This window comes from Vidua macroura, chromosome 9, assembly GCF_024509145.1.
Source record: "Vidua macroura isolate BioBank_ID:100142 chromosome 9, ASM2450914v1, whole genome shotgun sequence".
Lineage (NCBI taxonomy): Eukaryota > Metazoa > Chordata > Aves > Passeriformes > Viduidae > Vidua > Vidua macroura.
In genome coordinates this window covers 31,090,724-31,108,142 of record NC_071579.1, presented here as the reverse complement: position 1 = coordinate 31,108,142, position 17,419 = coordinate 31,090,724, and the positions used below count along the sequence as shown (strand labels likewise).

The 17,419-nt window shown below is 46.8% G+C and overlaps 1 protein-coding gene across 1 annotated transcript in view; it reads right to left on the bottom strand.

Moving 5' to 3' along the window:
* The window catches only part of ROR1 (receptor tyrosine kinase like orphan receptor 1), a 158,787-nt gene that overhangs the window by 10,861 nt on the left and 130,507 nt on the right, over positions 1-17,419 (bottom strand). The window contains exons 5-6 of the mRNA XM_053985499.1: positions 2,890-3,017; positions 1,567-1,884 (exon numbers count right to left, since the gene is read on the bottom strand). Coding sequence (XP_053841474.1) covers positions 1,567-1,884; positions 2,890-3,017 — 446 coding nt within the window. The remainder of the gene's footprint in view (positions 1-1,566; positions 1,885-2,889; positions 3,018-17,419) is intronic.

Sequence of the window (17,419 nt, the reverse complement as noted above, 5' to 3'; positions counted from 1 at the left end):
GGGATGGGAGAGATGGAAACAATGAGGCTGGAGAGGGGCTGGAACACAAACCCTGTGAGGAACCACTGAGGGAGCTGGGGGTGCTCAGCCTGGAGAAAAGGAGACTCAGGCTGACCTCAGCACTCTCCACAGCTCCTGAAAGGTGCCTGTGCTCAGCTGGGCTTGGGCTCTGTCTCCAGGCAGCACTGGCAGAGCCAGAGCACACAGGCTCAAGCTGTGCCAAGGGAAATTCAGGTTGGATATCAGGAAAAAGCTTTTCCAGAAAGGTGATAAAGTTCTGGAATGGCTGCCCGGGGAGGTGGTGCAGTCACCATCCCTGGATGTGTTTAAAAAGCCTGGATGTGGCACTGGGTGCCAGGGTTTAGCTGAGGTGCTGGGGCTGGGTTGGACTCCATGATCTTGAAGGTCTCTTCCAACCCAGTCATTCTGGGAATTCAGTGCAACCTCCTCCACGGCCACCTCACCACTGGGAAATCGGTGGGAAAGAGTCCAGGTTTCCCTGGATGACAGTCCCAAGGTATTCCCAAGCACCTTGGAAGCTGGGTTGCAAAAGCAGGACTTTAACTGCCAATTAAACTCTTCATTAACAGCTCCCATTAACAGGGAAGGCTGAGGTGCCTCAGGGATTCAGGTAACAAAGACACCTGAGATGCAAGCAGGGATCCACAACCACACCCTTGGGTTCCTGCAGGGAGTCACTCTGGTGACAATATCTTTATTCTGCTGGCTCTTGAAGAGAAAAACTGAAACCTGAGCTGACAAACCCCAAACAGCAGCTGCAGGCTCTGGAGCAGAGCAGCATCTCAGAATGAGCTGTTGGCATCTCCCAGCATGGCCCAGTTTGGGAGCGTGGGCTCCCAGTTTGGTGTGGCTGCAAGGCAGGGCCTGCTTTGCATTCACATTCCTGGGAGGATTTAAAGCTTATGCTCCTGTAGTGAAAACAGCTTCTGCCAAGCATTTTTAATCTGAGGTGCACAAAAGAAGGCAAAAGTACAGTGGGAAATGGAATTGCAGCCATTCTTTTCATAGGAAGGTGGACAATTTGCGGGAGCCACGTTTTATATTTGACTGTTCAGATGTGGAAGGGCTGCAGCCCTGCCTGATCAAAGAGTGGGCTCAGCCAGAGCCTAAAATTAGGCTGGCTTAGGCAGGACAGCCCTGCAAATGTTCCTCCTGACAAGGATCCCTCCAGTGCACCTGTGGTGCTCTGGGAGCACGTCAGGCTGAGGTGGGAGGAGGATGAATCCACCCATATTCCTCAGCATCCAAATGCTCGCACTCCATAGTTTCCAACCCCAATATTACTTAGAAAAGACCTGGAAAAATCCTTCAGAATTCCTGAAGAAATCCTTCAGAATTCCTGAAGAAATCCTCCAGAATTCCTGAAGAAATCCTCCAGAATTCCTCAAGAAATCCTCCAGAATTCCTCAAGAAATCCTCCAGAATTCCTACCCCTGCTGGACAAGCTGGGAAATTCACCCATGAGCCGTCAAAGCAACAAGCCCTTGCAGCCAATCTTGGCACAGCAGCACGTTTTCCATGGAAAAGCAGACGTTTTGCACTCACTTTTGTTGATGGGATCAGCCATGGGAATCCCGATGCGGATGCAGTTGACGGCCTCGGGGCTGTCGGGCTGGGGCAGGTCCTCGCAGTTGGGCAGCTTCAGCCTCATCAGGATCATGGGGTTGGACCTGGCAAAGATGTACTCGGTCTGGCACAGGACGTTCTCCAGGATCTCACACTCGTCCCGGCACAGATCCCGGGGTTTGGGAGCAGAGGAGGTCTCGTCGCAGTAGGGGAAGGCGTAGTGGCACAGCGAGGGGATGGCAAACTGGGAGCACTTATCCGACAGGTGGCTGGAGGTGCCGATCATGGTGAAGGCAGCTGGAAAACACAACACAGGGCTTTGGCTCGGGAACTTCTTCCCTGGGCTGTCGCCTTCCCAGAAAAAACCCTCACTTCCCACCGCAGCTGTGCAGGGGATGAACAGGAATGCACAGCACTAATTACACTGGAAGTCATTAACCATGCTGATTTCACTGACAAGGAAAATACATCAGGGGATTAATGCTAAGCTCATTACTCAACCCCCAAATGTAATTATTCCTTTAATAATTCCTTTTTTTCCTCCCAAATAACTTAGAATAATTTAAAAATTCATGTAATATTTGGAAGTCCAACAGCTAAACCCCAAATTCCTGCACTGGTTCCTTCGTGGAAGGTGACAATCCCAATACAATCCCAAATAACTTTTCAAACCAAATGCTGGAAGATTATGAACTGGTGGCTCCACGTTGCCTTTCTTGGGGAAATGAAGCCTTTTTTTGCAAAAAGCCTTTGTTTGAAGACAAGGGGAGAAATTTGGGATATTCCTACAGCAAGGGAAAAAAATCTGCATATAGAGATGATTACCAGGGCTAGGATCAGGCCAAGTTAATTTATATGAAAAATAGAGAATATCATGGTATCTATGATACCTGTGAATTCAGCAACACCATCAGCACATCCCACAAAACTAATGGCAACTGGTTCTCCCCTAAATCCAAAGGAATAATACTGCTTGCTGGATTATTTATGCAGCCTTTCCCAGCACCTGAATTATTCCAGCCACGTAAAATCAGCTAAAGTTTGTCCTCCTTTGCTTTCAAAACCTGCTGGGGTAACAGCAGCATTGAGTCTCCCGGAAGCTGTAAACACACAACCTCTTTTCCTTGAAAAATCTTCTTTTTTCATGTGTTTTGGGAGGAGCTGGAGGAGCAGAGACACCCAGACGAGCTCATGGCAAGAGGGAATAAAGCAAAGCAAAACAACATCGCTGTTTATAAAACTCCAGCAGCTCTTTGGGAGCAGACAGCTGGGTGGGGAAGCAGCCAAGGTGTTTTGACCCACCTGTAATCTGATTTTCTATTTCCCCCTGCATGTGCAGGGACTCCATGTAGATGGTTCTGTTGCCAATGAAGCGGGCGCAGGCGATGCCCCTGTAGGGCTGGCAAAACCCATCCTCCTCATACTCATCCCTGAAACCAGCCAGAAACACAAAAAGGTGACTGTAAAATATTGAAAACAATTGGGATTATTTTATTCTATTCAAAAAGATCTTGAATATTTGTTTGTTTAAATAAACCCCTTTCATCTGCCTGGTAAAAAGTGGCATTTCAGCTCAGCCAAAATACACATTAATGTTGCATTAAATGAGTGCTTTTAAGGCTCTGCTCAGAAATACACCCAGCCTTGATTAGAAGAGAAATATAAACTGCCTGGAAAAATAGGATTGATGTTTATTTAAAGCAGCTAACACATAGTTTTCTATTTTTGAACCAAGCTTGTGCTTAATATTGATAAACACAGCAGGAAGAGTCATATGGGCAGAATTTGAAGTGCATATAGAAAATCCAACCTCTGCCAGCAGTGGTACCCAGGAAATAGGAAATGTTTGCTCAGCCTTCCGTGCGTGGCAACATTTACTGCTAAAACAGAACCAAAACCGAGAGGAGTTCTACAGACACATTTCTTTCATTAGGTGCTTTCTTTTAGGCAATATAGGAGACATTCAACCCAGAAATCCAGATGGGAAATTATTTGCCAGTGCTCTTCAAACAAAGCAAAGAAAGGAAATTACTGAAGACCCAGGCAGACACTGGGTGTTTTGAATAATCAGCTCTGAACAGGGACTTTTAGTGGGGTTTTGAGGAGGGGTTCGAGTACATGGTCCCTGAAATCCCAACTGCATGAATCAGCCCTTTCAATTCCTTCCTCTGAGGATCCACTCGGAGATATTTTGCACTTGGATTTTCTGGGCAGACACCACGGCTCTGCTAGAGCTCCCAGCAAAAAAGGAGGAGCTTAATGAAAAGTTGCTGATGTTTTCTTTGTTATTCCTGCCCAGCCAGCTCCTCTATGGCTCTCAAACTGGGATAAATGATACTGGAATATCCCTAGGGATGATGACAGCCGCGTAGGGAACAGGTTACTTCCTTTGTGTGCAGAACTCTCCCTCCCCCAGATGCCAAAAACCCAACAGCGGAATCACACTACGCCTTAATAAGGGAAAAAAAAAATCAGATTTTTTTAAAATCAACTCTGCCATTAAGTTTAACAAAAGCCACTTTCATCCCCTGCTGAAGACCTTGGCTGTGAGAGCTTGGAAATGCAAATGCCGTGGGGGCTCTTTGAAGTCGCCCGTTCTTTGTGCGCTGCCGCGGAGGCAGCGGCCGCTCCCGGTGTCCCACACCGCGGCCAGCGGCGGCTAATGGGATTAGTGGGGAGAAGCGCTGGGATCGCCCGCCAGGACATCCCAGACATCGCCCCGGCTCCCAGAGCAGCGGCCCGGGGCTCCCGCAGCGTTCACGGCGAGGAGCCGAACCCCAGGGATTAAGCGCGGTAATTGATGAGTGTGAAGGCGAGGGCTGGGAAAGAGGGATGGGAGAGATGGAAACAAGGGCTACGAGGCTGGAGAGGGGCTGGAACACAAACCCTGTGAGGAACCACTGAGGGAGCTGGGGGTGCTCAGCCTGGAGAAAAGGAGACTCAGGGTGACCTCAGCACTCTCCACAGCTCCTGAAAGGCGCCTGTGCTCAGCTGGGCTTGGGCTCTGTCTCCAGGCAGCACTGACAGAGCCAGAGCACACAGGCTCAAGCTGTGCCAGGGGAAATACAGGCTGGATATCAGGAAAAAGCTTTTCCAGAAAGGTGATAAAGTTCTGGAATGGCTGCCCGGGGAGGTGGTGCAGTCACCATCCCTGGGTGTGTTTAAAAAGCCTGGATGTGGCACTGGGTGCCAGGGTTTAGCTGAGGTGCTGGGGCTGGGCTGGACTCCATGATCTTGAAGGTCTCTTCCAACCCAGTGATCCTGTGATTCTGTGGAACCTCCTCCACGGGCACCTCATCACTGGGAAATCGGTGGGAAAGTTTCCAGGTTTCCCTGGATGACAGTCCCAAGGTATTCCCAAGCACCTTGGAAGCTGGGTTGCAAAAGCAGGACTTTAACTGCCAATTAAACTCTTCATTAACAGCTCCCCTTAATAGGGAAGGCTGAGGTGCCTCAGGGATTCAGGTAACAAAGACACCTGAGATACAAGCAGGGATCCACAACCACACCCTTGGGTTCCTGCAGGGAGTCACTCTGGTGACAATATCTTTATTCTGCTGGCTCTTGAAGAGAAAAACTGAAACCTGAGCTGACAAACCCCAACAGCGACTGCAGGCTCTGGAGTTGAGTTCATCTTCTCATCATTAAATGCCCAGAGAGGATAGAATTAATTACCAAGTAAGTATTTTTATGGAATTATAGCATCATAGAATCCTTACTGTTGGAAAAGGCCGCTAAAATCGAGTCCAACCATTCCCCAGCACTGCCAAGGCCACCACTGAGCACGTCCCCCAGTGCCACAACCACAGGGATCTTAAATCCCTCCAGGGATGGGGACTCCACTGATGCCTCAGGTTTTGGCTTTTCTATTTTCCCATTCTGAGCTGCTTTAGTGTGTGGGTCTGGGCTTCACATCAGGGGATGCTGAGCTCTCTGCACAGAGCAGGGACACAAAACAATTCCTGCTCCAGCTGGGCACCAAGGACAAATGACCCAAAGCTCAGGCCCAGGAGCACAAACAGCGTGGGCTGGAGAGAGAAAAACAAGCAGGATGGGAGTGCCTGGGCTAAAGCTGGAATGGGACAATGAACTGCAAGGTGCAAATGGAGCAGAGCTGATCCCAGTGAGAGCCCCCGGGAGCGCTCGTGCATTTTGGGACCATTTTGGTTCCTCTTGGCTGCAGCCCTGGCTGGGCTCTGGTGCTGCCCAAGGTGGATCCATGGAGGAGATCCTTTGAATGAATCCCTGCTTTATTCTGTGACTCTGCCCAGCCTCTGCTCTAGGGCAGCCCTCATAAGGCATCACCACCACTGTGCCAGTGTCTGACCACCCTTTCTCTAAAGCAAATTTCCAAAATATCCAACCTGAGCCTCCCCTGGCCCAGCCTGAGGCCATTCCCTCTCCTCCTGTCCCTGTTCCCCCAATGGAATGCAGCCATTGGGAGTATCCAGGTGTTGCTCTGATCCTGCAGGGATTCCAAACACTTGGGCTGATGTTAACACCAGCTGGAAGCTCCTCACCAGGGAGGAGAGGCCAGACTGGGCAAATTGGCAATGGCCAGAGAGAATGAGGGGATCCCTGGGGCTGGAAAAGTCCTCCAGGGTCATCGAGTCCAGCTGTTCCACCTGCACTGCCCCCTGTCCCCAAGTGCCACATCCACAGGGATTTAAAACCCCCCCAGGGATGGGGACTCAGCACTGCCCTGGGCAATTCCTTTTCCACGAGCAATTTTCCCTAATATCCAATATTTGTGTCTATCCAATTTATATCCAATATTTACCCAATATCCTGAGCCTCCCCTGGCCCAGCCTGGGGCCGTTCCCTCTCCTCCTGTCCCTGTTCCTGTCCCAGCCCGGCCCCCCCGGCTGTCCCCTCCTGTCAGGAGCTGTGCAGAGCCACAAGGGCCCCCTGAGCCTCCTTTTCTCCAGGATAAATTTATCATGGAATTTCACTCCGGAACTACAGAAAGGCTCCCCCAAGGACTGGCAGTGAGCAGGGACACCAGCTCACCTGGCTGGAAATGCCCTGAGGAGCGGGATTTTGCAGAAAATCCCAGGAGGGGAAGATTAGAGTAAAGAGGAAGGGTCAGGATGCCACCAGCTCTGCCCTGGGGCTGCGTCCAGGGAATTCCCACAGGGAAAACAGCAGATTAGGAGCTCCTGAGGAGCAGGAACTACTTAGGATTGTTTTGGAAATCAGCTCCATAATGGGGCAGAAGGAGAAAACAAACGAAAGGAACAGAAGCATCAGGGTAGGACAGAGGGACCCTGAGACTCCGCGGTGCCCTGGCCTCTGCTCGGGGGTGGCACAAAAAGGGCTGGGGGGTTCCTCTGCCGAACCGCAGCTCCGTGAGCCGCTGCTCCCCACAACAGAGCGGTTCTGGGGAGCGGCCGCAGCTCCCCAAACCCTTTCCCACTGAACAGATGCTGCCGAGGTGATCACCCTGTGCTTTCCAGACATTCCGTCCGACCCCATCCAAACCCAGAGCCCGACACGAAACCCACGGAACCGTGAAGGGCTCCTGCAGCTCAAACACATTCCCCACCTCCTGCTGCCCCCTGGCAGCGCTCTGGCTTTAAATACAGCTATTTTCGGCTTTGGCTTTAAACACAGCCATCGGTTTTTGGCTTTAAACACACCTACCAGGTTTTGGATTTAAATACAGTTATTATCAGGTTTGGCTTTAAACACACCTATCAGCTTTTGGCTTTAAACACAGCCATCGATTTTTGGTTTTAAACACACCTACCAGTTTTTGGTTTTAAACACACCTATCAGTTTTTGGCTTTAAACGCACCTATCAGTTTTTGGCTTTAAACACAGCATCGGTTTTTGGCTTTAAACGCACCTATCAGTTTTTGGCTTTAAACACAGCATCGGTTTCTGGCTTTAAACACACCTATCAGTTTTTTGTTTTAAACACAGCAATCGGTTTTTTGTTTTAAACACAGCAATCGTTTTCTTTTGTTTTAAAACAGCGATCGGTTTTTGGTTTTAAACACAGCGACCGGATTTTTTTTTTTTTTTTTTTTTTTTTTTTTTTTTTTTGCGTTAAACACAGCTATTATCAGTTTTTGGCTTTAAGCACAGCTCTCAATTTCCTGGGATCAAGGCTGAGCCCGCATTCCTTTCCCACAGCGCGTGTTTGGCTTGGCATCCCTCACCTGCTCTGCGTAAGGAATCACCTCCTCCCGATGTGTTTCTGCCTCTTGATCCCGATCCCGCACAAGGAAAGGTCCCTTTGGCTCCAGCAGGATGGAAATTTGGCCCGACCCAGCAATTAACGTGTTAACACTTACGGCCGAGCTTAAATCCTAATGATTGAGTCCTAACGAACTGGAAGTCAGCGCAAGCCCGGGGGCGTTTCTGATTGTGGATGGGCTTGAATCACTTCTGCAAATTCTGGCTGGAGTGGGGAGGACAGGAACAATTCCAGCCCGACCACAGCACAGGATCTGGGGTCTGGGAGCTGCCCCATAACTGATTCCTGTGGAGTCTTGGCTTCTTTTTAGCCAGGGTCGGGATTAAATGCACAAAACGGAATTTCTTGTTGGGACTCAGATGTTTGTTAGTTCTTATCTCTGTCTCACAAACCCTGAGTTCTGCAGAAACTACAAATGGAGCCCCATCCCTCTCTCTACAAGGCCTTTGAAGGATCAGCTGTCCAATTAAGAAATGACACCTGAATTATTTTTACTTTTAACCCAATAACCAACCACCCGTGCCTGCAATGGGGACTTTTTATCCAATTACACAAAACCACCCAAACCCATGGAGAAGAAGTGAAGAAGAAGGTGAAGAAGAAGGACCAGGCTCCATCCTAAAACCTCCATCTTGCTAGATATATATTACTATATATACCTAGTATTCTAGTAATACACAAACCTTAAAACTCTATTATTCTATTAATATAGAAAATGTAAAATTCTAAGTTTAAATAAATAATACTTAAATATGTTAAATTTTAAATAAAATAAATTTAATAAATATATAAAACTTAAACTCTAATTTTCTCCACCCTGTGACGTTACACACTTCTATTCAAACTGCACACCCACAATCCCAGTTCTGTCATTCCATTTTGGGAGTTTTCTCCACGGCCTCAGGTCAATGCAGTGTTCTCCTGGGGGTCAGAGCCTGTCAGCACAGAAATTATAAAATTCTCAGCATCCAGGGTTCCAACAGATTCCTGCTCCTTGCTGGAACCCCACAAGGCCCCTCTGAGCAATGGGTGAAAGCTGCACAGGACAAAGAGCTGGGCTTTAATGACCAACAGATGATACAGCACTGCTAAGATTCTTTCTTTTCAGATTTGGTTTCCACTCCGTTTTCTGTTTCACTCTGTCAATATTTCCAGCCTGCGTGTTTATTTTGGAGCTGGCCCATTGCTTTTGGATCCTGCTGCACTTCCCCCTGTGACAACACCTCTGGCTTGGTGTAATAATAGCACCAAGGATTGATTTACACCGTGCTCAGGTGTCTCTGAGGATCTGATTGCTCAAACTCACAGAAAACCAAGGAGGAGCCAAAACCTCTTTAAGATCCCCTCCAGCCCAGCCCATTCTGATTCCATCTCTTTATCTCAGCTGCTCCTGGTGCGAGGCTCCAGTGAATCCAGAGGCTGATCCCCCTCCCAGAGCAGCTCCTTTCTGAAACTGGGCAGAATTTCTGCCTCTGCAGCTTTTTGGGCATCCCCATGCAGAGAAGCAATAACAATCAGACTGCAATATTGATTTCAGTGGCTCACACGAAGCCTGGAGGGGCTTTGTGGTATCACTTCCTCTGCAACTGGTTCCTAAACACAAACCATCTCTGCAAGGTTCTCTGTCAAACTCCACTTCCCAACATCCTGAATTTTCTTTGCCAGCCTTTTTTTTTTTTTCTAAATTACAAGAAATTGCCCAAATTCAAACAACATTTCCAGCAAATGCCAACAACAAGTCCAGGAACTCAGTTCAGCAAAAGCTTTGTAACCAGGCTTTAATGTGAGTTCATTTAGAAGAATTTCATACATTGATAGAAAAAATGAACCTGTGAGATCATGTTGTATTTATTTTTACAATCCAATATATTACAAAAGCATATTCCAGAGGTGCTGTAATTGTGTGGTCATTGCTACCACACCCCATGGATTTCTCCCTTTCCCTTTCCTTTCCTTTCCTTTCCTTTCCTTTCCTTTCCTTTCCTTTCCTTTCCTTTCCTTTCCTTTTTCCTTTCCTTTTTCCTTTCCTTTCCTTTTTCCTTTCCTTTTTCCTTTCCTTTCCTTTCCTTTCCTTTTTCCTTTCCTTTCCTTTTTCCTTTCCTTTCCTTTTTCCTTTCCTTTCCTTTTTCCTTTCCTTTCCTTTTTCCTTTCCTTTCCTTTTTCCTTTCCTTTCCCTTTTCCTTTTCCCTTTCCTCTTCCCCTTTTTGCCTTAAGAAGGATTTAAATGAGTACCCTGCAAGAAAGAATCATAAATACAGGACTAATTTGGATATCTTGAGCAAAAATGGCCAAAGGAGGGAACAGAACAAGGCAGGACAAAGTCCCAAATGCTTTGAGTGTCCCAAAAGCCAGCATGAATTAAGGGGTAAATGCAGAGAGGGTTGATTTATGAGAATTAACCAATCTGAAGAGCAAAAGCAAATAAATGTTGAATTATCTCCCAGATCTACCAAGTGGAGATGGGAAAGTTTTGGCTCTGGGTGAAGACTGCAGACATTTTTTTCACTGACAAAGTGAAAGACATTTTGTCTTTCTTTTGTCTAATTGCAAGGTGTAGCAATAAATTATTTTTATGGCTACGTACACCCGGTGCCCCCTCTCTGTATAAATTATTTGTACATTGTTAAATAAATTATATTTTGTTCCTTCCTCATGTTCCAGCCTCACACAGGATGAAATGAAAGGGTTTTGACTTGGCAGATCTCCCTTAAAGCAAACAGATGAATAAAATCCTCTCATACTTTCCAAAGAGCAAAACCCAGTTCCTTGTGCCTCACTTGGAAAATGGGAACACCTTGGCTCTGTTTCATGATTATATTTCAGCAAATTCCTGCATTTCACTTTGCAAAAAGAAGAGAACTGCCCAGACTTGCATGTCATTGTGTAAATTAGGGAAAAATTCTGGGGAATAAAAGCTGTTGCTGTTTGACACCCCTTGAAAGGCACAGGGCAGCCAGGGTTGAAATGGGTCACTGGGAAAGCAGAGAAAGTAAAAAATTCATTATGCTGTGCTTTGACATCATTATAGAGTCCCATAGCACTTCTGAATATAATAATAATAATAATAATAATAATAATAATAATAATAATAATACAGCCTGGGATAGTGGAAGATGTCCCTGCTTCTGGCAGGGAATAAAATGATCTTTAATGTCCTCCTCAACCCAAACCATTCTAGGACTCTGTGATTAAAAAAATAATTAATAATTAAATATTTTAATAATTAAATAAATAATTAAATAAGATCTGCCTGAGGAATTGCTTTGCTGAGTTGTTACCTCACTGTTCAGACTGATGGTTGCTTTGAATGATGTCTCCAATCCAGGTATGCATAAATAATCCAAAATTCCCGTGGGTTTGGCATGCTGGTTGAATGGATTTGCAGTGGGAACGGCAGCAGGGAGCCCAGGCCACATTAGGGCCACAAATTAGAGCTAAATATTGATAAAAAAATCAATAAATCAGCCTTGAGATTCAGCTTCAGGGCTGTTCTTCCCTCCTAAATGTCCCTCTGCTGACAGAGCTCCTGCAAAGGCCAAGGGCAGGCCCTGCAGGTGGGGTGGCTCAGCAGCTGCAGCTGCTTAGGGAACAGCCTTGGGAGCAGGGTTTGGCTCTGTCCTGGCAGATTCCTGACACCGTTATTCAGGATGAACTGCAAATCATCTTTGCAGAGTTACGGGAATGGCAGGAACTCCTGGCACTGGTGGTTTGTTTGACAGAGCCATTTTCAGGTCACGTTTGGAAGCTCAGCTCGTCCAAGTTTCGAAAGGCAGAGGGGGGAAAAAAAGGTGAAATATTTTTGAAGAGCAGTCAAGAGGGACAGGATTACGTGTGCTGAATGTTGCCTCCTCTCTCAGAGGAGAAAACCCCCAGAAAAATCCCCTCCCTCCTGCTGGATTCCCTCCTGGAGCCACAGGGGTCTCAGCCACCCTTGCCCACCTCTCATTGGGCACGGAGCTCCAGGAAGGAGGTCGGGGTGGAGCTGCCAATCCTTCCATGCCAAAAAATCCCATCAATCTGCAGCTGCTGTGCCCTGAGTGATCCCAGACCCCGTGGTCGAGGGTCTGAGGGGCCTTGGGAGGGGATGGAGGGGGCTGGAGCCCATCCCATCCTCATCCATGTCCTACACACCGCTGGGAACTGGACACCAAGGCAAAGGGAAGAGACTTCCTCTAAGAGCTTGGCCACATCCTTCAGGATTTGTGTCCAAATCCCTCCTAGCTGGGAGGGAATACTCAGAATTTAGGGCCCAATTATGCGCATTTTGGTTAGAGTTCAGAAGGTTGCCCAGCCCTAAATTCTGAAAATTCACATTCTGATGTTCTAGGAAGCAACATCCCAACCCTTCCTGGGTATCAGAACACTGCAAATGCAGCTTTGAACTCTTCAAACTGGTAGAAAAACCTGCAATACTGAGCCCCACAAAATGAATTTCAGCCCATTTTATCTCTCCCTAACTCTCTCTTGCTTTCCCTTATTTTCTGGAGTCACAGCTTTATTTCTGCTCCTCCCTCCCCTCTCCTTCCTCCTAACATTTAATTTGTCTTCTGTGCCTCAAATAGTTCTTTCTTCTGGTGACCTAATATTTTAACCTTAAGCATGATGAGAAACAGACTTCACAAGCCTGACACTTGAATTAAAAGTGAAACACATACCTCAGCACAAGTTAATTAAAAATAATACCTATAATGTTAGCTTGTTTAAGCTATTATTTGACCAGAAATTTGCACCCATCAATAAATGGAGTCCACAACTGCTGCAAAAATAACAGCAAGCTCCAAGTTACCAAAATTAGCTGGTTTAATTCTCTTTTTATTTCACAGATAAAAAGATCTCCCTGATAGGAGAGGGCAGGCAGAGGGGGTCAGGCTCTGCTCCCGGAGAACAGGATGAGAGGAAACAGCCTCAAGCTGTGCCAGGAGAGGTTTAGGTTGGATATTGGGAATATTTTTCCATGGAATGCCATTGGGACTGGGGCTGGTGGAGTGCCCATCCCTGCAGGGGATTCAAAATCCCCGTGGATGTGGCACCTGGGGACGTGGGGCAGTGCTGGGGGTGGCTGCACTCCGTCTCAGAGGGCTTTTCCATGGCTCTGTGCAATTCCAGAGTGCTTTAAGAAAATGGATTTTCCTCAAGAACCTTGCTGGGAGTTAGGCCTGAGTGGGAACACTGAGCTTTCCTCAGCATTGTTGGGTTTAGGAGCATGACCAGCTTGAGCTGGGGATTAAAACCCATTTTAAGCACTTGGTCTCTCTGAATTATTTGGTCAAGCCTCACAAGAGTGAAAACATTGGAAGCTCACAAAAACTGCAGCTCCATCATAAATCTGCCCCACAAATCCAGCCCCACAAATTCCTCAGCTGGGAATGGCCAGAGCTTTAAAGGGATCCCAAACTGGGAATGGGCTGTGGAAAAGATCCTTTGGGAGATGAGAAATTCCTTCTTAAGACAATAAACACCGGGGAAAATTGGCTCCAGTGGGAATGAAGAGCTGTCCCTCTGTGCCCTCATGGAAATGGGATAAGGCATGGAGAAAAAAAAACCTGTTTGTTTTCCTTAAAAACATTTTCCCTCCCGCCAGAGGCTGCTCAGACCCGAGTGAAGCAACCACACTGGGACCAATCCACTCACATTTCAGGAGGGAGGCCTGGAATATTCGGAATTTAGTGCCCAATTATTCACATTTTGGATAGCCTTGAGAAGGATGCCCAGCCCTAAGTTCTGAAAATCCTGCTTTGAGGAAAGAATTGTGAAAAAATGGCAGTTTTCTACTCTAAAATGGGACAAATCCCTCCCAAAACTTCAGTTTCTAGGAAAAAAAACCCCAGCCAGTCACTGCCTCTTCCTCATGTTAGCCCAAAAAAAGTGAATATGTTCCAACACACCTTCCTGCCTGTTTTCTGGCAGCAGCATTAAAAGAATTATTAAGTAAACTCTGAACCTTTTTTTTTCTTTGTTGGAAACATCTAATTTTTCAAGGCCAACCAGTTTGAAACTCTACAAGTTTAAATTGTTTGTCTGAGTCTGTAGAAAAACATCTAAAATGCTGTCCCTTCACAACCTTTTTACAGCCAATAATTGGTATTCAAGGTGAAAAAAACCCTTTTTCATTCCCCACAAGCACATCTTAAAATTAATTTTAAAATGCACCCATTTTCCTGGACCTAAGTTTTAGGATATGGAATTTATTGATATTTCCCAACACATAAAACTATGCCAATTGCTTTATTTAGTTTTATTTTATTATTCTGGTGTGCCAGCAATTGAGAATACGAATTCCCTGGAGGTTTGCTTTAGAAGGAATTATGTTAATGTACCACTGGGAATGGATCACAATTTTTTAAGGCATTTTACACATGATTATTGGGGTGTTTTGATGCAAATTAAAGCATGTCTGACAGACTTCCTACCTGTCCCACCAACATTTCAGCTGCAAATCTGGAATTAATTGGCATTGATAAGCTCAGATGCCTGATATGGCTGATATTAATGCGTTCTCCCTGTGGAAAAATGTTATTTAAGATAACAGACTTGTTTCTCGAACCTTGTTTTAATAACATCTGTTCTTGCACACTCGAGCAGTTGCACTGGATCAAATTTTAAAGCTGGGTTTTATCTCGGAGTGGGTGAAATTCTCAGATCAATACTCACTCTTATCGTGCTCTTGTAATAAAAAACATGGATTTTGCAACTGCACAAAAACCCCGAGGATTAAGCCAAACATCATTTAAAAGGCAGGCACACCCCCAAACATCATTTAAAAGGCAGGCACACCCCCCAAGCATGCAGCATTTAGAGGTGGAAATCAAAGGAAACCCTGCTATTCCTACCCTGCTGCTCCTTTGATCCAGCCTAGGAGCTTTATTTTGGCAAGGCCACAATTGCCTGTTTTGTCTGCAATGCCAAGGATGGAGTAACAATCCATGTTATTCATGGAAAATACGGAGTTGAAGCCCAGAGTTCCTCAGGTTTATCCCCACAGAGCTGAGATCAGACCCCAAAACACTCCCCAGGGCTTCCCTCACGTTTATCATTGCTGGAATAATATTTTCTCTCATTATCTCTTGCTCCTTCCCAGTCTCCAAAAGATGGGAGCACTCCTGGAAGGGCAAATCCTCATCTGATACTCCTGGGCTAATTGGTACCCATTGAGGAGGAAAAACTGACACCACCAAATTTTAAATAAATGCTGAAAAATTACCACCAGGAGCAAAAGCCAGACAAGGAGGTTTCCAAAACTGCCAGAGCTGCCAACAGTGCAAGAGAGGCTTTGTGATGCTTTCAAGTCCAAGATGAAGAGTTTCTGCTGTAATTCATTTTTGTTTCTCACAAGATGGAAATGGTGGAACTGTCACCAGAGTTAAAGGTGTTAAAAGAGTTAAATTTATCATTGAAATGCAATAAAATAGTTTCTGTTCCGAAAGTAGCTAAAGAAGACATTAGAGAGGAATTGCTAAAGGAATTTAAACACAGGCAGGCTGAGGCAATTTCCATCCCAGAGCTGCAGGAGAAACCTGCCCATGATCTCTGCAGGGTATCGTGGGCTGTCCGTACTCCCAGCCATCCTGGGAAAACCCAAATCACTCCACGTCTGCACCCAAGCCAAGCCATGGAATGGCTGGAATGAAGCCCAAACAACCCAGGAGTGGAGGTGCTGACAGAGCTGGGGGCAATTCCCAGGAGCTTGTGGAGAAGTGACCTCTCAGGGTCACTTTGGCAGAGCCAAGAGCTGGGCTGCAAAGGGAGGAGTGGTTGTACATTTAGGATCCTGAAGGGGCATCTGACCCCGTGCACGAGCGTGTTCAGAAGTCACAGACAGATCAAATGGACATGACACGTTGTTTTCCCCAAAGATGTGCCCCAGCTGATTGAAAATCCCCAGAACTGAGCCAAAGAGAGAAGTTCTACAGCACTGGGGACTGCAATGGTCCTGATGGCTCAGGTTTGGCTTTTCTATTTTCACATTCTGAGCTGCTTTAGTGTGTGGGTCTGGGCTTCCCATCAGGGGATGCTGAGCTCTCTGCACAGAGCAGGGACACAAAACAATTCCTGCTCCAGCTGGGCACCAAGGACAAATGACCCAAAGCTCAGGCCCAGGAGCACAAACAGCGTGGGCTGGAGAGAGAAAAACAAGCAGGATGGGAGTGCCTGGGCTAAAGCTGGAATGGGACAATGAACTGCAAGGTGCAAATGGAGCAGAGCTGATCCCAGTGAGAGCCCCCGGGAGCGCTCGTGCATTTTGGGACCATTTTGGTTCCTCTTGGCTGCAGCCCTGGCTGGGCTCTGGTGCTGCCCAAGGTGGATCCATGGAGGAGATCCTTTGAATGAATCCCTGCTTTATTCTGTGACTCTGCCCAGCCTCTGCTCTAGGGCATCAGTCCCTTCTCACTTTAAGCTCCCCAAATCTCTAAACCAGCTGTGACCCTTGAAAGGGACTTGCAAAGTGTTCTTGGTGCTAATTGCTGGGCAGAACTGTGGCAAAATAATGTGTCCATTCACCTTGAGCAAAATCAGGATGGAGAGAAAATTTCTTTGTTTAAAGTAAATTCACCCACACAAGAAATTTGGCTGGGGAACCACGGCAGGGTAACATTTGTGATTCATTTTTGCTGAGCACTGATCTTGGCTGGCTCAGGCACCAACAACAGCATCCAAATACCAGCTCAGATGATAAGTGCTTTCCTTCCTCACCCAGGTAACCACACATGTTTTCCTGTTAACAAGATCAATAAACTTGACACACTCAGAAATGGATGATTAACTCCTTTTACAGTATTTGAGGTGGCCTGGGGTTATTGCTTTGAACAGCCAGAGCTGGAACGTCAGGAGTGGTTTTAATTATGAGGATAAATAATGTAACACCTTATAATCTTCTCCCTTGCACTGCAGGACTTTGTGATGGAGCTGCACAGACTGGGAGTGAGTAGTAACTACACGCAGGCTGGCTGAGCAGTGATGTTATCCTTGTAGGAAAACTCATTCCCAAGGCTGTACACCCTTGTTGAAGTAATGAAAGCCCCTTGGGTCACTACAGACTTATTCCCACTTTTAATGTTTTTACTAGGCTGAATAAACACTTGTCCCAACGCTGGTTCTCCTGAAGGCTGCAGAAGCCTGGAGTAAAGTCTTAAGTTGAGTTTGGGATGAGTTGAAATTGAAAAAAGAATAGGTTTAGATGGGATATTGGGAAGGAATTGTTCCCTGGGAGGGTGGGGAGCAGCCTGGCACAGTGGAAGGTGTCCCTGCCATGGGATGAGCTCTGAGGTCCCTTCCAAGCCAAAGCATTCCGTGATTCTGTGAGGGAGGGGAGCTCTGCAGCTGCCCCGCTCCCAGCTGGGACAGGGATCTCCAGGGACACGGGGATGTCTCAGCCTGGGGTGTCTCAGCAGGCACAGAGCAAAGGCTCAGCTCCGAGTCTGTCTGGAGGGCAGCAGAACCCCAAAGTGCCCACGGAAAGGAAGGAGCTCCATACAGACAGAGAGGACTTTTCATGTGGCTGAAAGAACGCCAAGGACAGGAAACAAATCCATCCCACAGAGCCACAGACGCTGCCTCTCCCCCTGCCAGAGCCCTGGGCTTGCAAGGCTGTAATTATTATTATTACTATTACTATTACTATTACTATTAATA